A 27893-nucleotide genomic window follows, 5' to 3' on the forward strand; every position below is an offset into this window, starting at 1 on the left:
AACAAATGTTAGATAATTTTTCCTTTATAGTGTTTTAATTGGTCTCTGGAAAGGCTCACTCCTGAATTTTAGCCTCACCAAAGGGGAAAAATATTTCCAAAAAATAACTCCTCCTGCATTTGGGGGTGGGGGAGGAGGAAGCTCAGAATTACAGACTGCACCTTTTCCATGTAAATGTATTTTGGGTCATTATGTTTGTTTTGCGAACGTGGGGCACTTAAATATTAAAAAGAGGGTCTTTCTGAAATGTTTGCTTGGGAGCTTTAAATTTAAACTTTTATCAGGGTTATTAGACAAAGACTGATCTGGAATGGGCTATAGAACCTTTTCTTTCATGTTTGAGGAACTTATACATTTCCCCAGCATGCTCTGAAGAAACAGATAACAAATATATGAACAAAGAAACTTACAGATAGCTTAAAGAAAAAGAAGACAGGTATTCCTTTCCAAACTGGTTTTATTATACAGTTGAAATATTAATTATAAACATCTAGTCTATTTTCACACAAATGATCAAGAGTATACACTAATAACGACATGCATTGGGTAAGAATCATTACTGGTACATAAACAGACTGGGATTTGGACCTGAAAGCAATACAATTATATGCCCAGGGTAGTCTCAAAATAGCCTCCAACGGACAGTCACATGTTTTTTCTAATTTAAATTGTGTTAGAAACATGACATCTACTTTGAGAACCAAATGCTATAAGAGAAGAAGGAAGAACTGTGAGGAACAAAGCAATAGATTTTTAGTCATATCCTAAGGCTTAGCTTGGGCACATTGTGTCATATTTTTCTATTAGATTTCTAGATTTGTGAACAAACATAACTTCTATTCTTTAATGAAGTCCTCATTCATACTATATTGTGTTTTCCTGATATTTGTGGGAAAATACAACCTTAGTTTTGTTTTGTATATTTGTTTGGTTTTGGAGTTTCCATTATTCTTCAAGGAAGGTATTATCCAAATATTTTTCTAGAAGAACAAAGGAATTGCATGTAAACCTAACACATTCTTATTGCATTTTTACTTGGCAAGTAGTAATTCACCATTTGAAATAATCAATACCTTTCCAAGTAGCACTGCATTTTTTGCCTTCCTTGCATGTTTTTCTTTCTTCGAATGGAGCATCATTTCTCATTAGTATGCCTCGTAGGATGCATTTGGGAAGTATATGAGATCAAAATATTATTTTTAATATTTTATCTTTCCTTTAGCAAATAAACTCTTTTTCATCATATGATATAGTACATAAAATATATAAAAATTGGCCATAATTATGGCAAAACCTAAATCACATTTTACAAGGGAGCTTATTTGTCTGACAAAATGTTTGTTGAAAACACACTATTTGTGTCAAAAATATATGCATTTATTATGAGCCCTTTATTAGTTTTAACGTTATGAACAAATATTAATCACAAAATAAACAATTGTTACCAAAGTTTTCATTGCAGTTGTTTTGTTTTCTTTTCCTAAAACTCAATATCCACTCAAAATATTCAGTAATTATTAGCAGGAAATGCATAAGATTGTGTGAATCATCTGATCCACAATGATTCCATCTGTGAAAAAATAAATACAATGTAGAAATAGCTTTGTAGTAAAATATAAAGGTTTTTGCCTTTTGTCAAATAGATACGTAGCATGACTTCAGTTTGCTTTATTCTTTCATGTGATCTAGTAAATGATTTTTTTAGCTGCCAGAAGGGTGTTCTTGAGAAGCATTGCCACTGTCATGGGTCCCACGCCTCCTGGAACTGGAGTGATAAAGCTAGCCTTCTTCTTAACAGCTGATGGAGGAAACAGAAAGGATTCTTTATTTTTTTCTGAGAATTTCATATTTTTAAACATACTGAACTGTTAAACCTGAAGCATTTCAAAAATGTAAGAGTTTATCTGAGCAAAAATGGAGTCTAATCGGGCAGTGCCAAACCTGAAGTATAGCTAGGAAGGCTTCCACCGACAGGAGAGACCTACAGAGAAAAGGTGGAAGCAAAGCAAGGAAATCATTGATTGGTTATAGCTTTAAGCCTAGTTGGCTGTTTGTGATTGGTTGTCCTTGGGTTTTGATTTTGTAACCTTGAGGCAAAATCTACAAGCCAGATTTTGGTTTGCTTACATAGGCAGCCAGGGCATTAGAGCCATCTCAGTCGAATGGCTCCCTTGTTTAATTAACAGAATACAGTGGATTTTTCTGCATTACACATATAACCCTAACATCCTCAAATCATTTTTAGAATGAAGTAGACTATAACACACACACACACACACACACACACACTTCTGTGTATGATATCTAATGTGTATAGAAAGAACACAAAGAGGCCAACGCTGTAGGATGAATCTCTACGCAGCTCAGTTAGTTTTACATAATGAAAATCTATAACCCATGATTTATCCAACTACATGTAATTCCAGTTAACTACTTCTAAAATACATGATATTGGTCACAAAGGGGATACAGGATATAGATAGTTCAACACACATCATCCGTTAAATTAGAATAGTCCTGTTATAAAAGCAGTATCACGTATATGTGGATAATACATTCCACTGCAAGTCTAATAAAAATCATTAAACATATTAAAATTAACTGAGCAAATACACATAGTCCTGTTCTAAGGTATGAATGAAGACTTCGTATTCAGTGAATATACTCAAAGAAAATGGCAGAGAATTTTTATCAAGTTTTATTTAAGAATGTTCTCACACCCACAATATTACAGGTGAATGGTTTCATGAATTGACCTACTGGTTTAGTGTTCCACCGTGTGCTTAAGAATAATGAACTTTTCCCAGATAACTCTTTTAGTACAAAGTTAGCATAGACAATACTTCTTTAATGCATACTCTGACCTTATCAATCACATGCTATTTAGATGTATTGCCTTTACAAGTTTGCTCGTATACGCTTCTACATAAATGAAATCAGTAGATGTCCCCTAAATCTTAATTAAGCATTACTTTTGTACAATTTATATTGCCTTCTTGAAATATGGTTTGTAAAATTTACATTTACCTTATTTTAAGTGTATTGGTATAATGCAGTATTTTTTAATAATAGGAAAAGCAAAGGAATAATATTCTTTTACTTGAAGAAAACTCCAGATAAGCTTGAAGGCATCACACACACACAAAATCCAGCTAGTGTATATTCATGAATCTTCTCATGGCATATAACAAAGAAAAGATAAGAATGCTGTGATCTAGAAGGTAATATGTTAGTTTTCCAAAATGTGCCTCTATACATGAAGCATGTCCTTTTCCCGCCATACTTCTATCCAATGTACTCTATGCTGTAGAAACACTAGGCTAGGTCAACAGCTATTTCATAAATAGCTACAAATTATCATTCCTTTCTTCCTTTGCTCTCGTTATTCCTTCCACCTGGAATACGCTGCTACCTTATCCAAATAAGAAATTCCTTATTATTCTTTAAAAGCCAATAAAATGTTACCTGTCCATCATTTTTCTCAAAAATTCACCCCTCCAGCATTGAATTAAAAGTGCCACCATCTATGTTTCCAGTCATTTTATACCAAACTCTCTTATGGAATTTACCACACTGTGCTGTTCCTTTAATTAGACACGGGCACCAAGAAGGCAGAAACTAAGTCTCGTGGTGATTATTGTTGTCATTTTTAATCTGAGAACTTCTCCATACACAGGTGAGGCATTCAGTAAATTATGATAATGTGAACTAAATAGCCCTTGAAATTTAAAATCTAAAATCAATTTGCAGGAATGTGTCAGTGCTTTTGACTAGATACAAACAACATCAAAACAATTTAGTTCAAGTTAATTTACTGAAATTCTCAAACTACATATTTTGCATGATGGTGACAAACTGCATTTTTCATTTTCCAATAAGCTGACTTGATGGCATGAACAATGCCTTCCAGAACCTTTTCTATAGGATTAGAGAAGTAATGCCTTTAAAAATTTCAGCAGATCTCTAGAAGAAATATACTATACTACTATTATTTACACAGATAGTATGTAAAATCATATATTTGTAGAGCACTTTGAAATATTAGATAAAAATAGAATACTACTGAATAATACGGCAAATTAAGAAGTACAAACTAAATCTTCAATGAAAAATAAAATGGTTTATTTCACAATCAAAAGTTAGATAAAATTGGGAATCCATTCTGGGTGTTCCATAATTTTTTCTATAATTTGGTTTTCAACTTTGAAAAATGAAGTGGCTTGGAATTATGTATGTATGGAAAAATAGTCGTAACCATAGCCACTATCAGTTGACTACTTGCCACGAACTTTATACACATCATTTTAATAATTAATATTTAATTATTATTTCATTTTAATAGCTGAAGAAAGTGGGGGGGGAGTTCTAATATAGTAATTTTCCTACAATTTTACTGTGAGTACTCATAGTTCATCATCTTTGAATTATATCCAGCACTTCAAATTTCAGCTGGCTGAGCAGTTGTTTTTTTTTTTTTTTTTTTTGCTGTACGCGGGCCTCTCACTGTTGTGCCCTCTCCCGTTGTGGAGCACAGGCTCCGGACGCGCAGGCCCAGCGGCCACGGCCCGCGGGCCCAGCCGCTCCGCGGCACGCGGGATCCTCCCGGACCGGGGCACGAACCCATGTCCCCTGCATCGGCAAGCGGACTCTCAACAACTGCGCCACCAGGGAAGCCCTGGATGAGCAGTTTGAGTTGCTTTCTTTTTTGGGTGAGATTCAGATCAGATAAACCACTGATCCGGTATTATACCCTCCTCTTTCAAATTATGTTTTTCACAACATGCTTACTATTGCATTCTTTTGCTCAAAAAGTGAGGTTTGAGGTGGAGGAATAGGGAATGAGAATAAGCTGTTGCATGAAATAATACCTACCCGAAATTTGTAGCTCTGTGTCTGTAGTTTTGCATACTTTACTGTGGAAGCTAACACACATTTATCTTGTCCTGTCTATCACTTCATAGAATTAGACTATGTGATAGTCTTTACCTGACCTGGGCGAGGACTTCTCTGGACATTCATAAGCATTTAGTTGCATCAACAGAGCCCTGTAAATTACTCACTAGGCAGAAGTTTATGACATCACTGTGAACACACCTGGTTATATAAATACTTGTTTCAAATATTTTTATCTTTGAAATAAACTGGGCAGATGTTAAGGAGAAGTTTGTACACAGTCATGAGAGGCAGGTTGTGATGAATCTGATTTAAAAAATGTAAGATCTCTATTCCTTTTAATTTGATTTTCATTAGGTTCTACATCTGAGAAAGAAATGTTACATTTTTCTGCTGCTGGCTAGTGTTAATGTATTCTTCGTCTATTTACATAAGGACCAAGATATGGAAGTGACTTCTCAAGAGAGATGAGAAATTATCATTGGCCAATACCAACGGGTACAGATGCCAATGCTTAAAAGAAATTCTCTAGTCTAAGGATTTTGCATAACTATTTGAAGGCTGTCCTAAGTGACATGTTTATGAAGTACCAGAAGTGGCTTATGAGCTAAACTCAGTCATGTGAGAGTTAAATTCAATACATGTTTGATGCTCTGAAGAGCATCTTCCCCAGTCATGTCCGAGAGATAGTTAACAAGCATTACATCACCAGAATAACTTCTCATTGGCTGGTCTTTCCCGAGGGCAGACAAGGGTTTGCACCTGTTTGTTGAAGATGATGCTATTAAAGATTAAACCTATTATGTGTGAGGAAAAGGTGTACTACATGCTCCACTGAAAACAATTACAGAAGAATTTTTAGGCAGTAGTTTCATTCAGAAATTTATTTACTGTGAGGGAGTGTGTGTGGGTTTTAAGGAAAATACTAACAATTCTGTATATATGAGAATCAGGTATTAGATCTTGATTGATATCAATGCTTTCAAGAGAGACTCATGAACAGGTATCTCAAAACCAGAGTTAGATGAAATTTCATAAAGTCAACATGATTTTAGAGTTACTGAAACTGACAATGGAGGCAAGTAAAATAATCACCAACTCCTATTGTTACCTGTGTGGAACTTACTCTAGGGAATGAGATTTAGATGGAAATGACTTGATAATGTTTGAAGCAGTTACCTGATAATAAGAATATTTTGAGGAAAGGTGACAATTATGATAATTTATCTGAATGACCTCTCTGTAAACTCTTGACCCTGCAAAGTATATTCTATAGATTTACTTAAAAATAATGCTCTACCAGCCAGATTTAGACATTAGAGAGTGTATGTTCAATTGTATAGAAAGGAAAGAAATTACCATTTAAAATCAGTCATTTTGGACACAAGATTTGCCTTTGTACATACTATTTTCTTTGACATATACTCCCTGCACTTCTCCATCTGATGAATACTTATTCTTCCTTTTCAGATCTGGCTAAATGTCACTTTCTTAGTGGTACTTGTTAGCTCCCCAGGCTGCGTAAACTGTTCATTCATTGATCCATGAAACTTAGTAGAGTGATTTTCACTTTGTAGTCATAGAGTATGTTGGAATCTCCTGAGAACTGTAGTCAAATTAGATATGCCCCCTCCCACCACATGATTCCAGTACACACCACTGAGAATCACTGCTGAAATGAGAGATGCTTCTAACTGGTGGGGGTAGGGGGGAGTATTATACATATAAACAGCGTAGAGTAGATTTAAAACAAGGTTAAAATTCACTGCTTCAGTGAAGCTTGCTTCACATGGTGGCCACAGTTTTCCCAGTCAGGTCCCAGGCAAACCCCAGTGTGCAATACTTGAATGCCCCATTGGTCAACGCAAGTCACATGGTCAAGCTCAAATTTAAAGGCCTGGAATAGGAAGAATGGCAAAGTCACATTGCCAAGAGGATGTGCTTATGAGAACAGAAGATAGTGTAGTCATTTTTTATAATCTACTATAATCACTCTCTTGGATTTCAGTCTCTACCTTATTAGCCATATAACCTGCTGCCAGATTTATTCTTTAAAACACAGATTAGATCATTTCAGCTTATAAACATTTGATGAATCTTGACTGTCATGGCAATTAGGATCTTTTATGATATGGCCTACATCCACGTTTGCATTATTGCCTAACCCTGGCATATTTTCCTAACCTCATTATTCACTGTTCCCACACATGCTAAGAACTGCCCTGGATAAATTTACAGCAAAAGTTTCATGAGAAAGACATCCATAGTCACTGTCCCTTGGAACTTACAGTCTAGTTGGGGGCTATATATTACAAATATAATTACCTAAGTAGTAACTGAGCTAAGGCTATGAAATATCCTACAAACAAAATGTTTCCTACAGTTGTGAACGTGTTGGGAGGACCTAACTGAGCCTGAGCACATGTGGTGTATCTCTGCCAAGTCCAGAAATCAGAGGATGAACCAATCTTTTCCGCGTGAAATGGAGAGGTGAGGAGTAGACAGTGTTCTTGGCCGGGGAACAATGTTTGCAAGGAGGTGGAAATAACCTTTCCCCCAGGCAGAAAATGGCGTGAACTCCTGGAAACACTACAAGAAGGCCAGCAGGGCTGACATGTAGAAGTGAAGAGTGCAGAAGATGACGTGAGTCTAGCTCATGTAGAGCCCAGCTCATGTAGAGCCCAGAAGTGAAGAGTGCAGAAGATGACGTGAGTCTAGCTCATGTAGAGCCCAGCTCATGTAGAGCCCAGCAGTCTAGCTCATGTAGAAGAGTGCAGAAGATGACGTGAGTCTAGCTCATGTAGAGCCCAGCAGTCTAGCTCATGTAGAGTCTAGCTCATGTATGCTAAAAATTTGGGGCATTTAACCTAAGAGCAATGGTTAAAGTATTTTTATTTTTATTTATTGAAGTATAGTTGATTTACAATGTTGTATTAATTACTGCTATACAGCAATACAAAAGTGATTCAGTTATACATATATACATACTTTTAAAAAATATATTCTTGGGGCTTCCCTCGTGGCGCAGTGGTTGGGAGTCTGCCTGCCAATGCAGGGGACACGGGTTCGCGCCCTGGTCTGGGAAAGACCCCACATGCCGCGGAGTGACTGGGCCCGTGAGCCACAACTACTGAGCCTGCGCGTCTGGAGCCTGTGCTCCGCAACAAGAGAGGCCGCGGTAGTGAGAGGCCCGCGCACCGCGATGAAGAGTGGCCCCTGCTTGCCACAACTAGAGAAAGCCCTCACACAGAAACGAAGACCCAACACAGCCATAAATAAATAAATAAATAAAATTCTTTTCTATTATGGTTTATCATAGGATATTGAATATAGTTCTCTGTGCTTTACAGTAGGACCTTGTTTATAAAGTATTTTTAAAATTTGGAAAAAAAATATTCTGAGGCAGGATAAGTCAGATGGGGAAACTACCTATTCTGTGTACATTTTTCTAATGAGATCAGTTTATCACCTGGGACAGAAAAGGGAGAACACAAAAGTATCAACAGCTACATAAAGTGAGACGTGCTAAGATGGGAATAAATTCTGGTTCTTGTGGGAGCACTCCAAATCAAATGGGTGTCAGAGAAATATCTGTAAAGTGACAGAAAATCTTCAAGATTTTATGGATGTGTGAGGGGGTAAGAAAGGAGGAGAGAATGCAATGCAAACATCAGGAATAATAAAAGCGAAGGAACTTTGGACTTGACAATGAAGCTGATGCAATGGAGGAGCTCAAAGAAGTTCATTATGACCGAAGCACATGGTGGAAACAGAGAGTAGAAAGAGATGAGGATAGGAAGGTGGTCAGGGGCTGCATGACCCCGAAGTGAGGGGTCAGGAAACTTAGATTGGGTGATGGCAGCTGTAGTTACTGTGTTCAGGATGAAAGAGCTTTTAAAAAAATACCTTTTGTGAATGAACCTAGGCATTTATATATTTAAGAATAACCAGTTTTGCAAGATAAGAAATTGGAGAGAAAAATGTATGCTACTAAATAATTTTCAGAAGAAAATTTAAAGGAAAAATTTATGTTATATTTTCATAAAGTTTCAGGTTCTTGAATGCTATTAAATTATCATTCAAGAAATCCTTTTTCAACCTGGAATATATATCTAATCTGCTGTGCTCCCTTTTCTCCACTATAGAGACATCTACTTTTTATCATGTTATTGGCTTCAGATTCCTAAAGGGAAGAATTAACACAGGTTTCGCTTGACATAATTTCCAACATTTCTTACTTGAAGTCAACCATCTTTCAATGTCATGATAAGAAGAATAGGTATGGAGCAGAAGATATTCAAGTTTAAAATTTGAGGTGATGAGAGGGACGATGAAAGAAACTGTGTTCAGTGTATGTGTGTGCCTCAAAAAAATCCAGGGGTCACACAAGGTGTGGAAATATTACTAATGAAGGATACTTATAACAACATAAGACATTAAAATGCCTTTTAACAATTATGGTAGGAATAAAGGAAGAAGTATGTGATCATTAACCTTTTGGCACCAGCAACCCATGCTTCACTACAGGGTGTCTCTGGCTTGTGTGTTCTGTGTCATTATTTCCTCTGGAAAATTTACGTTCCCAGGTTCCCAGGGCCTGAGCTTAATAACGCTCATCTAAAATACTTTGTTAGGAAGACTCACTAATTCTTAGGCAGATAGTGAATTTCTGCTATAGTACATGATACACTACTCCAAAGTTCCCAAATAATGGAATCTCCATATGTACCTAAACAGAATTTAATTTTGCTAATACAGTTTGGAAATTGTATATTCTGGTAAAGTCAAAGAATATATTTGTGCTTTATAAATCTGTTTTTGGGTGGAAGAGGAGGAATTGCTATCTCAAGTTCCTGTAGTATTGTTTTATTTCCCTTTATATTTTGTCCATTTCTCTGTCTGTTTCAAGGAAGTACTCTATAGCCCATGTCAGATTTCCAACAATGCTACAACTAATTTTTAAAACCAATCCCCTTCTCCAAAAGGAAAAAGGGATGATTCCTTATCTGTGGCAACTGAGCAGCAGAAGAAAAACTCCTCATTCCTTTCATGTGAATTTCAGCCTCCTCCTATACATGTGCAATTGCCTAAATTAAATGCTTGGAGATTCCCCCTTGCGTCTAAATGCAATCCATTTAGGCATGACGTCTCAAACATATCCACTGTAATGAAGGGGAGACACGCTTCAGGAAAATGAAGTGCATGAATAACAACCAGAAAAACCTGACTGGCATAAGACTGGAGAAATAGTATGACTCAGGAGACAGTATGGAAAACACTCTACTTTCTCATATGGTTGATAAAAAAATGGCACTTGAGAGCATGATGAGCCAGACAGAGTAAAGGGCTCCTTGAGAAGTGAATGGCTCGCCACTGACTTCTTGCAAGGCAGCGAGGAATCAGGTGCCCCAGAGACAATTTACTACGCTTTCTCTTACAATTACCTAGCTGCCTGATTCCTGGGGTTTCTACAAGGTTTTTTTTTTTTTTTTTACATATATTAAGATATTCATTATCATGGCACCCAGTGGGGGTATTAATGGGACAGACAGGGTTAACGCCCTACTGGGGACAAGAATATGAGACTCTGGTCACATTTCTATAAGTTGTACTTACAAAGACTTCCTTCACCTGTTTACTGTATTACCTGAATGGGTAAGGTGGCTAAGCCTTTTCTTTCTTTTTTGTTTTTGCTTTAGTTACTTTTCTCCTTATGTTAAATCAAATCTACGTATATCCAGCTACTGTATCATAGATAGGAATATCCAAAACTGCCACTCATACAACTCGGAAGGCTTTCAATGGAGCCAAATAGCAAATCAATCACCCGATATGAAAATTTGAAATTGTTTTCTACAAACTCTGTCTATGACCCACCAGAGGAACCTCCTTTCTGACCATGAATGGTATCAGCCACCACTGCCAGTTTCTATTTTGGTGGGCAGGAGTAGGGAATCACTGCTAGGATATTTCTAGTACTCTATCAACATAACTAAAAATATCTTCCTTTCATGACTTCCTTTACAAAAGATTATCATTTACTCCTGTGATTCTCCCCAATCCTTTTACTTTCCTACCCAATCCTTTTCCTCAAGCTTCTGAACATCTGTACAATAGAGTGGCAAATCTGTAAACTAGATAGGCTGTTTGGAGTCTTCTCAAAATCTCTTGGCAGGGTCTTGATCCCAGTAGTCTGTCATGATCAACCCAAGACACTAGGAGATAAAATTTCCCTTCCATAGATATTTTTATTTTTAAAAGGTCCTGAGAAACAACTACAAAAAAAAAAAAAGAAGAAAGAAATCTCATCCTTCAGTATAAAAGAAGAAGAAAGACTTGCAGAGGCATCAGGCACTTCTCCTGTTCTGGTAGACGGCCTTTTTGTGCTTCAACTTTCACTCTTCTCTAAAAAGATAGATCATTCAATGTCAAATACGTTCTACTAAAAAGTAGGTTTCTAAAGGTTGACCTGATTTCAAAGACATAGACTTCACAGTAAGCATCTTGCCCATGTTGTAAGTAACAAGGTGGCAACTGGCTCACTGGTAGGGGTTTCATAGTGACCATCAGTGGCTCTACCTGCTTTCTGAAATGACATATGTAGCACTATCACCACAGTATTAGTAACAGTCTCTCTAACAGAGGCTTTTGCCAATTTCCATCAGCTTTTTAAAAAATGACTGGAAGAGATCACCTCTGGGCTACAGTGTTAGATCTTCTTTTATACTAAAGCTGAACTTTTGAGCTACCTTGTAATCATTTACCACAAAAAGTTGATATTTTGAGTTGGACTGATCAACCATATTGTTATTGACTGAATATTTGTGTTCCTCAAAATTCATATGTTGGAATCCTACCCTCCAGTGTGATGGTATTAGGAGGCGGGGCCTTTGGGAGATGATTAGGGGTCATGAGGGTTCCAACCTCATGAATGGAATTAATACTCTTTAAAAAAAAAAGACCCCAGAGAACTCTAGCTTTTTGTGCCATGTGAAGATACAATGAGAAATTAGCTGTCTGTAATTCAGAAGGGTTCTCACCAGAACCTGACTGTGATGACACTCTGATCTTGGACTTCCAGTGTCCAGAAGTGTAAGAAATAAATGCTTGTTGGTTATGCCACCCAGTCTATGGTCATTTGTTATAGCAGCCCAAACTGACTAAGACACATATCATCAAATTAAAATGATTAACACGGAAGCTGAGTTGGTAGAGAGCCAGTCTAATTCTGGTTCTTTACAATGTCATCACAGATTAATAGTTCTCTAAAAGTGATGTCATTCCAAAACAGTCTTACTTCCTTAGAAACTGGTAACATGCTCTTACTTTCCCATCTTGTAGAACAGCGGTCCCCAATCTTTTTGGCACCAGGGACCAGTTTTGTGGAAGACAATTTTTCCACAGGGTGGGGGATGTGTGTGGGGGTGGGGAATGGTTCAGGTGGTAACGGGGGTGATGATTCAGGTGGTAATGTGAGCAATGGGGAGCGATGGGGAGCGGCAGATGAAGCTTCGCTCCCCCGCCCGCCGCTCACCTCCTGCTGTGAGGCCCGGTTCCTAACAGGCCGGAGGACTGCTACCAGTCCACAGCCCAGGGGTTGGGACCCCTGTTGTAGAACACACATTTGGAATAAGTAGTACCAAAACCATTTCCAAAAGAAGCTTACCTTGACATATAATCTAGAGAATATACGTTCCGTGAGAGCAGGGACTTTGTCTCTCTGTGCATGGCTATATCCCTAGTACCTGGAAGGTGTGTTGAGTGAGAAATATGTGCTGACCAAATCAATGTATGACTCAATGGATGTATCACTACTGAATCTGGGTTGCTGTAGATTAATAATGTGTTGGATGCCACCTTGAGTGGGAGATTTTGTTCCCATTAGGGCAACTATAAGGAATTGCTTCTGTAATGTAAGAGTGACACAAGAGATTTATAAGTATCGAGGATGATCATACAAATGACCAATGATATGACTAAGAAGGCTGAGGCCTGGTATGGGATGGAGAGACAAAAGAAATGTAGGACAAGAAGCTTATGTTACAGAGGCATACAATTTAGTAGGGAACAACTAAATAAAAGTGCAAGGTAGTATAGGATTAAAAGCAAAAAGAATAGAGGCAGACTGAGATCTACTACAGGAGTTTGGAGAAGATGGGGATAAGCATGAGTGCTTTAAAGTTATTCATATGACTGCTGGGTGAAAACATACCTGATCAGAAGAGAGCTGAGGCCAGAAAAGTAATGAGGAGCTGGGTGATAATTGAAATGTGAAGTTACATTTTTCTGGATTAGTACTCTAGTGAAGGGGTCCCCAATCCCTGGGCCGCAGACCGGTCCATGGCCTGTTAGGAACCAGACCGCACAGCAGGAGGTGAGCGGTGGGCAAGTGAGTGAAGCTTCATCTGCCGCTCCCCATCGCTTGAGTTACCGCCTGAACCATCTTCCTCCCTTGTCCATGGAAAAACTGTCTTCTACAAAACTGGAACTGGTCCCTGGTGCCAAAAAAGTTGGGGACTGCTGCTCTAGTGGGAATGGAGAGAAAGGCTGAACAACGTGCATGTACACAAACACAAACATACACTGTTTTCTGCCAGGTATTATGCTCAGCAAGTCACATACATTAGCTCAGGTGAGGTGATTATTTCATTTGATCTTCATAACAACTCTATAAGATAGGTATTATTTATCTCAGTTTTTCAGATGATAAAATCAAGTCTCAGAGAGGTGAAGTGATTTGCCAAGATCGTAATTGTTTTAAGCAACAGAGCTAGAATTCAAACCTAAATCACCCTAACTCCAAATCATAATCTTTTATGAAAGCTTGTATATAATATAAAAACAGCATGGAGTAAAAGGTAACTCTCAGGTTTTGAATGTACAGTACTATGCATAAATAAGACACCTGCAAGCAACTGTAGTAAAAGAAGAGAAAATACAGACGAAAAGCTGCTTTAAAAGCACTCTGGGAGGGCTTCCCTGGTGGCGCAGTGGTTGAGAGTCCGCCTGCCGATGCAGGGGACACGGGTTCGTGCCCCGGTCCGGGAAGATCCCACATGCCGCAGAGCGGCTGGGCCCGTGAGCCATGGCCACGGAGCCTGCGCGTCTGGAGCCTGTGCTCCACAACGGGAGAGGCCACAACAGTGAGAGGCCCGCGTACCACAAAAAAAAAAAAAAAAAAAAAAAAAAGCACTCTGGGAGTTTTATACTAGTTTCCTTTATAGTAGTTTCTCAGAAGAATGGTACCTTCTATGTAATTCTAGATCCTCTTCTGTCCTCATATTTTGACTATTGGGTTGGAATTTTGAGGAATAATTTTGACCAGATGGAGTCCCAAATTATAGGGTTCTTTTTGCTCTAGGAGAGATTTGTCCAGTGGAGATTCTTTTGAAGAAATCATGGTAAAGCTACAGCTATTCGGGGCCAAATCACAATTATTTAGACTATCATCCCCTTAGTTTCAGTCTGTATGTGTCTCTAGGTCTGAATAGACATTTCTCCAAAGAAGATATACAGACTGCCAAAAAACACATGAAAGAATGCTCAACATCATTAATCATTAGAGAAATGCAAATCAAAACTACAATGAGATATCATCTCACACCAGTCAGAATGGCCATCATCAAAAAATCTGGAAAGAATAAATGCTGGAGAGGGTGTGGAGAAAAGGGAACACTCTTGCACTGCTGGTGGGACTGTGAATTGGTAGAGCCACTATGGAGAACAGTATGGAGGTTCCTTAAAAAACTACAAATAGAACTACCATTTGACCCAGCAATCCCACTACTGGGCATATACCCTGAGAAAACCATAATTCAAAAAGAGTCATGTACCAAAATGTTCATCGCAGCTCTATTTACGATAGCCCAGAGATGGAGACAACCTAAGTGCCCATCATCGGATGAATGGATAAAGAAGATGTGGCACATGTATACAATGGAATATTACTCAGCCATAAAAGGAAACGAAATTGAGCTATTTGTAATGAGGTGGATAGACCCAGAGTCTGTCATACAGAGTGAAGTAAGTCAGAAAGAGAAAGACAAATACCGTATACTAACACATATATATGGAATTTAAGAAAAAAAAAATGTCATGAAGAACCTAGGGGTAAGACAGGAATAAAGACACAGACCTACTGGAGAACGGACTTGAGGATATGGGGAGGGGGAAGGGTGAGCTGTGACAAAGCGAGAGAGAGGCATGGACATATATACACTACCAAAAGTAAGGTAGATAGCTAGTGGGAAGCAGCCGCATAGCACAGGGATATCAGCTCGGTGCTTTGTGACCGCCTGGAGGGGTGAGATAGGGAGGGTGGGAGGGAGGGAGACGCAAGAGGGAAGAGATATGGGAACATATGTATATGTGTAACTGATTCACTTTGTTATAAAGCAGAAACTAACACACCATTGTAAAGCAATTATACCCCAATAAAGATGTTTAAAAAAAAAGAATATCATACTTTCCTCATTCAACAATGTTGGACCTATTATTGAGTACATAAGGCCTTTTGTAATTTTTCCTCCTTGCCTTTGATCTGCTGTTCCCTCCACATGGAAAGATCCCCTTTTTCTTCTCCCACTTTCTGCCCTATATACACATAAATAGATGAAATTCATTGATCCTTTCAGACTCATCTCAAAAGGATTCTAGAACAGGTACCTTCACTCTTACCTATTTGAAAACTCTTAGAGTCATAAATAATCCTCCTCTTCCTTTTATATCTAATCATTTAGCCAACCATTCTAACTCTCCTTTTAAATTTTATCTACCATCTAACTACCTCTTAATACTTTCACCCATTACCACCATGGGCCATACCCCATCTTGGATAATTTCTTACCTGGATAATTACAATGGGCTCTTAACAGGCACCCAATTTATATCCTCACTTCTCTAAGGTCTATTTGCCATTCAGAAAACCAGGGTTATCCTGTTAAAATGCAAAAATACCATGTCTTTGGCCCAAATCCTCCAATGGCTTTCCATTGCACTTAAAGTAAAATTCAAATTCCTTTCCATGGTCTGTAAGGCCAGTCATGATGTGGCACCCCTACTGCTACCTCGTTGAGTTTATATCTGAGCATTCTTCCCCCTATTTATTCTGTCCCAGTTACAGTGGCCTTCTTCAGCTTATTAAAACCAGCAGCCACACTGCACCTCAGGGTTTTTACACGTGCTGTTCCATGCATCTGGATTGTTTCTCCCCCATATATCCACATGGCTCTCTCCCTCACTTTGTCCAGGTCAGCAGTTAGCTTTCTCTGACCACCCTTTCTAAACAATCTCACTCCATAAATCTGTAGCCCCCCTTTTCTTGTTTTATTTTTGTAACATTAAATGCTGCCTAATATAGTATATGTATAATTTGTTTATTATCTGTCTTCTCCAACCAGAATGTAAGCTACTTTTGGGGAAGGACCTGGCCTATTTCTGTCACTGTTGCATCCCGAGTGCCTATGACAATGCCTGACGCATAGCATCTCCCACCCCCTCCTGTATCCCATCCCACAGTTCCTCTCTGGCCTCCAGGAATTCCTGAGAGGACCCTGAGCAGCCCCTCCTCTTCCCACTGTCCTCCTCAGCATTTTTTAGAAAGGGTTATTGTGAGGGGCCAGAGAACCCCTAGGCCTCTACTGTGCAGGGAATTGTGGGCCAGAGAGAAATCACTGCCAGGGGTGGGCTCAGCTGTTGTCTCCCCTCCAAGGCTGGACGTGTCTCGTTCCTGGGGCAGTTTAAGAAACGAGTGGGTTATAGGCCTGGAGTAGATGGACAGACCAGCTCAAGGTTTGGCCTTCTCTTTCTTCTTACTTTCCCAGGGTGGCTGGGCTAGATACCCCCTCTTCCCTCCCTCTCTAGGACCAACCACTCTTCATCCACAAATCCCTCCCCGAGTTCAAGCACAGACTCCATCATGAAAACTGTTTTCCTTGGTAGCTTAGTGAGCTGGTGCTGGTCCTGCCTCCCTGTGAAGCTAACCCAGCCGCAGGAGGGCACTTGGCCCCACTGCCTTCCCAGACTGTTCACAGGAGGGTACCCAGCAGGGTAGCACACAGGACCCCAAAGGAGGATCTGAAGGGCGAGCAGGGCACTGAGGAGCAGAAGCCCAGGTATGAGAGTCCCTGTCCCCATCCCTGCCTGCACTGTGCCTCAGGCCGAACCTAAGATCCTGCATGCCGTGTTCTTTTAAACAAAAACGTATTGAGATATGGTTGACATTGTGTAAGTTTAATGTGTACAAACCTGTTAATTTGATACATTTATATATTGCAATATGATTACCACTGTAAGTTTAGTTAACACCTTTATCACGTCACAGAATTATAATTTCTTTTTTTGTGGCGAGAACAACTGGTCTTTTAGCAAGTTTGAAGTTTATAATGTAGTATTGTTGCCTATATCATTATGCTGTGCATTAGATCTTCAGAACTTATTTATCTTCTAGTTGCAAGTTTGTATCCTTTAACATCTCCCCAATTCTCCCACCCAGCCCCTAGTAACCACCATCCAACTCTATGTCTATGAGTTCAGCTTTTTTAGATTCCACATATAAGTGAGAGCATAGAGTAATTTTCTTTCTCTGTCTGGCTTATCTCACTAGCATAACGCCTTCAAGATCTATCCATGTTGTTGCAAATGGCCGGATTTCCTTCTTATGGTTATATAGTATTCCATTGTATATATATCACATCTTCTTTATCCATTAATCTATTAAGGGACACAGGTTATTTCCATATCTTTTGTGAATAAAACTGCAATAAACATGACATATCTTTTTGATATCTTATTTTCATTTCCTTTGGATATATACCAGAAGTGGGATTGCTCATAAAATAAACATACGGAAATCAGTTATGTTTCTATACAATAACAATGAAATATCTTAAAATGAAATAATGAAACTATTCTGCTCACAATAGCTTCATAAAACAATAAAATACTTAGGAATAAACTTAACCAAGGAAATGAAAGATCTGTACAATGAAAACTGCAAGACTTTGAGGAAAGAAATTGAAGAAGACACAAATAAACAGAAAGATATTCCATGTTCATGGACTGGAGGAATTAATATTTTTTAAATGTCCATACTACCCAAAGCCATTTATATATTTGGTTAAATCTCTACCAAAATTTCAATGGCATTTTTCACAGAAATAGAAAAAAAAATCCTAAAATTTGTATGAAAACACAGAAGACCCTGAGTAGCTAAAGCAGTGCTGAGAACAAAGATGGGGGCATCACATGCCCTGACTTCACACTATATTACAAAGCTACAGTAATGAAAGCAGTACTGTACCAGCATAAAAATAGACACACAGATCAATGGAAGAGAATTGAGAACTCGGAAATAAACCCCACATACAGGGTCAACTAATATTTGACAAGGGAGACAAGAATACTCAATGGGAAAAGGATAGTCTCTTCAACAAACAATGCTAGGAAAACGGGATAACCACATGAAGAAAAATGAAATCGGGGCCTTTCTCACAGCACTCACAAAAATTAACTTGAAATGGATTCAAGTCTATTTAAGACCTGATACCATAAAACTCCCAGAAGAAAACATAGGGAAGAAGCTCCTTAACATTGGTCTTAGCAAGAATTTTTTGGATATGACACCAAAGCACAAGCAACGAAAGTAAAAATCAACAAGTGGGACAACATTAAACTAAAAACCTCCAGTACAGAAAAAGTAACAAAATGAAAAGGCAGGGCTTCCCTGGTGGCGCAGTGGTTGAGAATCTGCCTGCTAATGCAGGGGACACGGATTCGAGCCCTGGTCTGGGAGGATCCCACATGCCGCGGAGCAACTGGGCCTGTAAGCCACAACTACTGAGCCTGCACGTCTGGAGCCTGTGCTCCACAACAAGAGAGGCCACGACAGTGAGAGGCCTGTGCACCGCGATGAAGAATGGCCCCTGCTTGCCACAACTAGAGAAAGCCCTCGCATAGAAACAAAGACCCAACACAGCAAAAATAAATAAAATAAAATTAATAAACTCCTAACCCACATCTTCTTTAAAAAAAAAATGAAAAGGCAACTTACAGAATAGGTGAAAATATTTGCAAACCACATATTGCATACGGGATTAATAACCAAAATATATAAAGAACTCATACACCTCAGTAGCAAAAAAAAACCCCAAACAACCCAATTAGAACAATGGGCCAAGGAACCAAATGGATATTTTCCCAAAGAAACCATACAAGTGGCCAATGGTACATGAAATATTGCTGAACATCACTAATCATCAGTGAAATGCAAAGCAAAACCACAGTGAGATACCACCTCACACTTGTTAGAATGGCTACTATCAAAAAGACAAGAAATAAGTTTTAGCGAAGATGTGGAGAAAAGGGAACACGTGCACTGTTAGTGAGAATGTAAACTGGTACAACCACTGTTGAAAACAGGATGGATTTCCTCAAAAAATTAAAAATAGAGGGCTTCCCTGGTGGCACAGTGGTTGAGAGTCCGCCTGCCGATGCAGGGGACACGGGTTCGTGCCCCGGTCCAGGAAGATCCCATGTGCCGCGGAGCGGCTAGGCCCGTGAGCCATGGCCGCTGAGCCTGCGTGTCTGGAGCCTGTGCTCCACAACGGGAGAGGCCACAACAGTGAGAGGCCCACGTACAGCAAAAAAAAAAAAAAAAAAAATTAAAAATAGATCCAACAATCCCACTTCTGGGTATATATGCACAGGCTGTGTTCTAACAGCAGGTATCTCACCTTGCCTGGCTGGGCATATGCAAAAAATCTTAACACGTGAACCAGGAGAAACATGGGTCTTTGGGACCCTGTGCAGCCCTGGGCCCCAGGAACAGTAGCCAAGAGCTTTCTCATAGGCTTGTCCCCAGTTCCTACAAGTATGACCCAGGCCTTCTCGACTCAGGCTGCCTTAAAGTACCATTGCCCCCACGACTGGGGTCTCTGTAGGCTATGCCCAGGCCTGGCCCTTGGTCTTCAGAAGAGCCTCGTGGCTATGGCAATAGCTCCATCTCCTGAGGCCGGGGGCCCTGAGTCTGAGTCAGACCCCTACACTGTGGCCCCCTGCCCACCTCTTGGCTGACATGGCCCAATTCAGCCTTGGCTAACCAAATCTCTGTTGCTATCCCATTTATCTGGTGTCCCAGCTTTACCCTTAACCTGGCCTGGGACACTCTGGGAGCCCTTTCTCAGTTTGTGTGCCACTGTGAGACCAGCAGGGGCAGAGGGAAGCTTGTGGACCTGAGCCACCTGGCTTTCCTCCCAGCATACCACCCTGAAGGCCTCCTGCTCTCCTGCCACATCTCACTTTGTAGGTTTCTCTTTCTTACCAGTCAAAATAAGTAGTAAGTCATGGGCCTTTCCTTCTCAGGACATGTTGGAGATGGTCCCTGGGCCAAGGACTATCTCCTGACCTGCTCCCTTTGTTATTTTTCCAACTTCTGGACATATTGCATGACATACACTTCAATAAAAAGTATAGCCTAGTGAATTAGAAGGGCTACTGAAGACATCAGTAATAATCAAGAGCCTGAAAATAAGGTCAGTAAAGGTGGAGTTATGAAAAATGGAAGCCCCAAAAGGTCTTGATATAATTTTTGACATTGCATGAAGTAGTCAAAAAGTGTCTAGTCTCTACCAATGATTGAATAATAAAAATGAGTGTAGTTAGAACCAGATAGTTTGATGAGGCTATCCTGACTATACACATTCTGTTGCAAATCTACATATCCTTTACCTACAGAGAGATCAGAGTTAATCCTGTAAGAACTGAGTCAAGACATAACTTCCTGACACTAGGCATCCACTAACCCCCTAGGGAAAAACCAAGCAGCTCATGCTTTGAAACTGACTGAAAAGCAAGCAGATGATGATGAGATTGTCCCTGAGGTTTTCATAACAGAAAGAATTTAGGATAGACTGAATGGTATATGGATGCTGGATGAAGAAATCTTTTTTTTCCCCAAGTAAGAGATTGGTCTTCAAGTTCTTATATACAGAATGGATTGTCATTCACCCAATATGGTGCCCATCTAGAGACTATAGATTCCACATCTTTTTTACTCCCACATAGGAGCAGCCATGTGACTATGTTCAGGTCAATAGGATGCTAGCAGAAATGATACGTGCATCTTCCAGTTCAATTTCCTCAAAAGTGAAGTCACTTGCCTTCGTCTCTCTTTCACCTCCATGGAAGGAACCACGGATGAGGAGGCAATTCAGCTGTGTGGATAACAATGCTCAAGTGGAATAGTGTTACGGGCTGAATGGTGTCCCCCCAAAATTCATACGTTGAAGTCAACCTCAGTACCTCAGAATGTCACTGTATTTGGAGAGAGGGTCTTTCAAGAGGTAATTAAGTTAAAACAAGGCCATTGGTGTAGGCCTTCATCCAATATGACTGGTGTCCTTATAAGAAAGGAAATTTGGACATAGGCATGTACAGAAGGAAGATGATGTGAAGATACAGGGAGAAGATGATCACCTATAAGCCAAGGAGAGAGGCATTAGAAGAAATAACCCTGGCCACACCTTGATTTCTGACTTCTAGCCTCCAGAATTATGTGAAATAAATTTCTGTCGTTTAAGCCACGCAGTCTGTGGTACTTAGTTACGGCAGTTCTGTCAAACTAATATAAAAAGTAAGATGGATGAAACCAGTATCCCTGAGTGAAGCAGAGCTGATTGTCTGCCTAACTCTGGACTTTTATGAGAATGAACTAAACTATTCTGTTGAGTTCATGTATTTTGGTGTCCCTTTGCTATAGCAGCTTAAGCTATACTCTAGTATAATACTTAGAGGGGGAAAAAAGGGAAACAAGCATTTCACAAGAGAGAAGGAGCGAGGCAAACCATGATATATTCACTGAACATAACCATGAACTAGGACCTCAGCATGGAAAATGACTGATAAAAATTTAAGTGCATAAGTCATATATTCCTCAAAGTATGTAAAATATGCATACACAAAATGTCCAGAAGCAACTGTAGTTATAAAAAAAACTATTGGTTGTGTTAGAGGATTAGACACATCAAACGTGGCTTCTTTATTCTGATAATTTAAATCAGTTCCATTAACAATATATGTACCTTTAGACTTACCTCTATAATTTCTATTTACTATCCTATAAGTTTAAGTCAGCAAAGAGAATCATGCTTAGACATTAACCCCGCCTATTCTGATTCTGAGAAAAGTGCTACACACTGTTCCTCCTGCCCATCTCTTTGCTTTCTTCTCACCAGTTCTTCCCAGCATTGTCTTACTCCCTGCTTTCTTACAGACCAGTAAGTGGAGCAGAGCGGTCAGGGATGGAAGAATTGAAGACAAGGAAGAGAGATGGGCGGAAATACAGAGCAGACATTTCAGTTCCTTTCGTTCCACCTCAGTCCCTGCAGAATTCATCACAAAACTGAAGCAAAGCTATTGAAGCTTCCACAGACATATCTGTGTGTTATCTACAAGGTGTAAATGAGGCATATGACTGTTCACCAATGTGAACAAGCTTAGCTGAAGTAACAGCATAGGAAGTCATTAATTAGATTGTTCAGCTGACCAAATCCATTCAGTGAATGGCTGTTATAAAAGCATTGTAATTATGCGCTTCTGAGTCCTGGCCCATAGACTGTTTTCCAGCTCATTATTCAGAAGAAGCAGTTTACACCTCATACCACATCATCTCTTATTTCTGTTTCATGAGAATACAGCCTTCTTTGTTAGGAATGTATGAATTTCCTTTCAAAGCTACCAACCAAAATGATTAAAAGAAATTCCAAGTGAAAGTGGGTATGCCTCATTGTTTTGTTTTGTTTTAAATCTATATTAGCAAATTTAAGGTTTTCAGAAGATTATTTATTTTATGATTGTTTGTAATGAAAAACAATTTTTCAACATACCCAGTGATCTTATCACTGATGTTTTCAAATACCGTTTCTTCTTGTAATGTCTTAAATTGAAGAGGGGAGGCATGTTCAAGTAATTGAAAGGTAGCAGTAAGCACCTGTCAGATGCTGGAAGCAATGATGAGCTATCTTGAGTTCTATAACTGAGGTTCAATACAAAACAAGATAGCACTTTAGTCATAACTTTAAGGCTTTATTAATTCCTCAGAGCACCCAGAGAGGAATGGTGTTGCACAGAGGCCTAACTTGGATCTATTTTGAGCAAAAGCACGAGTGTGGATTTCCTAGAAAAGGTGCTAAGCAAACAATGCCTCCAACACTGAATAACCTCCATGGGTAGTAATACTGAGAAACTGTAATCAAACACAATTGAATAATCGTGTAGTAGAGGTGATTATGACAGTGGATATGAATTTGAACTATATGACCACTAATTTCATGAATTTTATTGAACATAGAGATAAATGCAGGGAGGGCTCACTTTTTACAGTAATGTAAGATCATAAAAATGACTGTGCAAGCTGAAACAGTGCCATGTAATCTTAATAATCAATGGGGGGATATTACATTTGCTCAACGACCTTTAAAAATTTTTTGTCAAAACACTAAAAAACTCTCTTACTGTGGTTTGTAAATGTGTAGAGAATTGAAAATTATAGTAAAACTAGTATTTATTTATTATACCATAATTTAAACATTAGAAACATTGAGAATCCAAGTGTTTTCTTTATTTGTAAAAATCTTATGAAGAGTAGTTTGAATACTGCTTCTCTTCCCCTGGTCGTATACCTTATAACACAGAGCTAGCACCTCTTTTATGACTTGATGAATTGTCAGATTCCTTTCTAAGTTTGGATCCACTTCCAACATTTTGTCTTTGCCCTTTCTTATGTCATGAAATATCTCTGAGAGTTCCTTTAATGTAGAGTTTTATGCCAGTGTCACTTCCTCTGGGACACTGTCATCCTTTCAGTAACAACCACTTTCCTCATTTATGTCGATAAGTTCATCTGGCTGTATATCTAGAGTCTCAAATGGCAGACAGTGGCACTGTCAACATCCCATGGTCAGCTATTTCAAATTTCACTTTCAGAATTATCACTTTTCATTTCTTTGCTGGCAATTCTCTCTTTGCATGATCTATTTTTGCAAAATGTTACGTGGTTTTTCACAGTCAACAGAACTACACACTTTGCTGTCTGAACTGAATAACAGATGTGCCATGACCAATCGCCCACAGACTTTGAAAGAAGTGGTATGATTGGTCACAGATCATGATGCACATTTGTTACTGACATAATGATGTGTGCCCCAAAGAGCTAGCAGAGAAGTTTGCACTTGATGCAATTACTAACTGAAATTCACATCACTCTATTGGGGGACTGGTGTTATTTAGCTAATCCGTGGTCATTGAAATTTGTGTATATCAGAACCATGCAAAGTGAGGACTGTTGTACACCAATACTGTTGTTTAGGCACTTTAAAACCTGCTATTATACATAAGGTGGGCGGGGGATAAAAGAAATAATTCAACGTCCTGAAAGGAAAGTATTAACCAAGTGAAATATAGGATAGTCGAGAAAATAGAGGGTAAAAATGATGAGTGGCTACAAACCCACAGTGCCCCCTGTGCTATGTCCTCTCAGGCAAGATGCCCAGGCTTTGTGTGCCTCTGCAAAGTGCGGCATAATAACTGTCAACTGAAAAAAAAATAAACAACGTGAGAGTTGTGAGTTAAGTTTTATTTGGGGCAAAATGAGGACTATAGCCCAGGAGACAGAATTTCGGAAAGCTCTGAGAAACTGATTTAAAGAGGTAGGGGGGGAAGGTCAGTGATTCTGGTGAAGGGGTAGTACATGCAATCAAGCACATATTGTTTGCAGAAGGTCGCTGTCAGTCTCGTGAAGGTTACTGCTAGTCACGAGCAGGCATCACCATGAAGGGTTTTAGTGCTTCTCTAGATACGAGGAGATGCAAGAATTGGGCTCATAAAATCTTCTCCTGCAAATCTCTATCTGAAGACCTGTTCTGCCAGTTTTTCCCAGAGTACAGAGTGCCTCATTCCTGATCTCCACCCTGAACTCCTCTCAGGGGGTGTTGAAGGTCAGCAACTGCAGCAGCTCTTGATTTAATCCTTTAGAGGCAGATGGCAAGTGCCAATTTGTAGTTGGCATAACAATACCTACCTTATAGGGTTGTCATAATAACTGAATCAACATTAAACAATTATAGGGTTATCATATATAAAATGATAGGGTTATCATAGGGTTATAGGGTTATCATATGTAAAAGCCTGAGAACAATACCTAGCACACTGTAAGCACTACAGAAACACTAGCTATGAGAGCAGGAAATAAGAGCAGGAAACCCTAGCAGGTGAAGGAAGAGGTGGTCTAGAGGAAATTATATCTCAACCAAAACAAAAAACCTGTCCTTAAAGTCAAAAGGAAATATTTAGGGTGTTTTTTTATTTCCTTTTGTCAAGAACTGTAGTAAGGGTGATGTAATCTTCATGTTGTATTTGATATAAAGTATCACTCTTCTTAGAGAGAAGACTGATTTAAAATTGAAGCTAAAATATCTAATAATGAAGAAGAATACAAATAGGCATCTATATTTTCTTAGAAATAAAATAGATTAAATGACTCCTGGCTTTATAAATCATTGAATTTGTAAAATAATTTGCAGTTATTTACATATTTCCAACAGTGCCCAAATGAGGTCATGGATGAAATCTTTCTTTAAAAATCATTCCCATCAAAGTAATCTACTTGAAATAGGCCATGTTGTTTCCTTTATTAGTGAGCTAAAGATTTCTGCAAGGACAAGTTACTTCAGCACTGGATTTTACCTGTATCTGTTTTATCTGTCTTGGCTATGGTTGTAGTGAAACTTTCACTGATACTCACAAAGCAGCCACACTCCCTGTGGCAATTTACAGCCAAACACTACCTGTAAGTTTTGCATCAGAACCCACGTGAAAGCTCCTCCCTCTCAGCTGCAGGATCATCCCACACCTCAAGTTAAGTCCTGATCAACGACCTGAAGAGCAGCATGTCAAAACCTATCACTTGCGTGCTCCTCTGGGTGGCTGAGTCATGGCCTCACCGACAAGGCTTTCTTTACCAAGTCCAGGTCTTCCTTAGGGCTCTGGTTCCATAAACCAGCAGGGCAACAAGAGTAATATTATCAGTCACATGGGCGTCATTTATGATAGGGTCAGAAAAACCGGACTTTCTGAAAGTTGCTGTGTTTTTACACAATCATGTGGTAACACTCAGCTGAATGTCCAAGATGCACCAAGTGTTAGAGCTGGAAGGAGCCGTTGCCAACACTGTTATCATTTAACTGATAACAACACTGATGGCCAGAAAGGTTGCAAAATTATCAGGTGGCCATACTAGGTCTAAGAGCATCTCTTCAGTCTCCCAGCCCAATGCTCTTTCCTGCTCATCTTATATCTTTGTCTCTCGTGGTCATTTCCTTTTTTGTTTCATTATATACTTAGATACACATAACTGAAATGTAATTGAATAGATACTACCAAGAGATTGCATATCCATGTGTGACTTAGCATGTGCACCCACCCCAAAATGCTCATTTTTAATGTTTTCATAATACCCTTACAAGCAAAAAAAATTCTTAGCTAAACATAAGAATGCATGGAAATGATCTGAGACCAATGAAACATCATATAAGAGAAGGGTCTTATAAAACATTGCCAACTGCTGAGTGAGCGTACCCCACAAGCACAGTCAAGGTTGTGAGCTGTTAACATCCCTGCTTTTCTTGCCTCGAGCTGGTTATTATGTGCTGTCTGTGCCATCTGGGTGCATCATAAGTGTGTGGCGATTTTGCAATAAACCTGGTAACTAAAATGTAATCATGAAGCAGAACGACAGTGCAAAAGAATAAGAAATAAGGTCAGAAATAAAATACATTTTAAAATGAAATGTACCCTTACTCTTTCAAGTTGAGAAATTCAGATATATTATTGACATCTGACATTAGTGATTGAACATGAAAAAATGAAATAAAGAAAAAAGGTCATTTCCTAAAGAGTTCAACACGTACACATAACACACACACATACAGACAGACACGCATGTTCACTTGGAGAGCCACCCTGCCAGGCTGGCAGCGCCCTGCGAATGACAGCCTATGAGGGCAGCAGATGATAAGGTCCATCTGTACTTTGCTCTCTTCACCATTCTGTCCCCAGAGTATTTTGTTCTCAGGTTTTCTTTTTTTTTTTCTTTTCTTTTTAGCACCAGGCTCACCTTGCCTACCTGAACCTGGTCCCTGACGCACCCTGGATTCTCACATACATGGGGCCAATACCTTACTCAGAGGACACTTCTGAGTCCCTGCATATTCATTTGTATTCCACACCATGCTAGGACTCAGGCAAACCATCAGCTGATGACTAGATTCCAAGAGAAAATGTAAAATTTGAATTATTTTAGAAAGAGCACCATTGTTCCTTTCAATTTGTCTATAAAGACACACCTATAACTTAAGGAAGTTCTCGCATGGCCCTGATTTTTTGGCCAGAATGATCAATCGAATATATAAAATATTTCTAATATGAAAATATCTCCACTTTATTATATGCCTGTAGTATTAGACATCTAAGATTCCTAGACTATACTGAAAACCTGAATGCAGGTAAGTATCTGACAAAGATATTGGAAGTAAAATTGGATTGGGGGATCAGGCACCTAAAAATATATCTATCTTGCAGTTGGTTTCCTCATCTGTAGAGATACAGCATCGGGTTGGAAATTTTTTTATTACTACACAATGGGTGCTTTATCTCCTTCACTGGCCATGGAAATGTTAGCCTAGCTCCTTTTTCTCATCCTCTTTAAAACACAAGAGAAGAATGTTGACTTGAATTATCCAGGTAACTGTCTAGATCTGAAATATAGAGTTAGCAAACACATCCTAAGATGTCTTCTCGCTCCGAGAGTGAATGGCTGAGTATAGAGCATGGATGATGAAGTATAGAGACACACTCCCAAAAGTCAAAATAATGCTCACTATAAAAGGCCGGCTGAATTGTTTCATTAAAAAAATGCACTATAAGGAATTTCATCTTAAAACGAAATA

At 39.2% G+C, this 27893-nt stretch overlaps 1 protein-coding gene across 6 annotated transcripts in view; it reads right to left on the reverse strand.

Annotated features, from left to right (window-relative positions):
- The window catches only part of MTHFD2L (methylenetetrahydrofolate dehydrogenase (NADP+ dependent) 2 like), a 147701-nt gene that overhangs the window by 2461 nt on the left and 117347 nt on the right, over positions 1-27893 (reverse strand). For 5 of the 6 annotated variants that reach the window (XR_009540297.1, XM_060148040.1, XM_060148037.1 and 2 more), the window contains one exon: positions 440-1798. Coding sequence is in view for 4 of the 6 variants with exons in the window: in XM_060148040.1 (XP_060004023.1) it covers positions 1686-1798 (113 nt within the window). In the remaining 2 variants the exon portion in view is untranslated. Of the gene's footprint in view, positions 1-439; positions 1799-27893 lie in introns of those variants that run through there. The other variant, XR_009540296.1, reaches the window with a different exon arrangement.

The sequence above is a fragment of the Lagenorhynchus albirostris genome, chromosome 4 (genome assembly GCF_949774975.1).
Source record: "Lagenorhynchus albirostris chromosome 4, mLagAlb1.1, whole genome shotgun sequence".
Lineage (NCBI taxonomy): Eukaryota > Metazoa > Chordata > Mammalia > Artiodactyla > Delphinidae > Lagenorhynchus > Lagenorhynchus albirostris.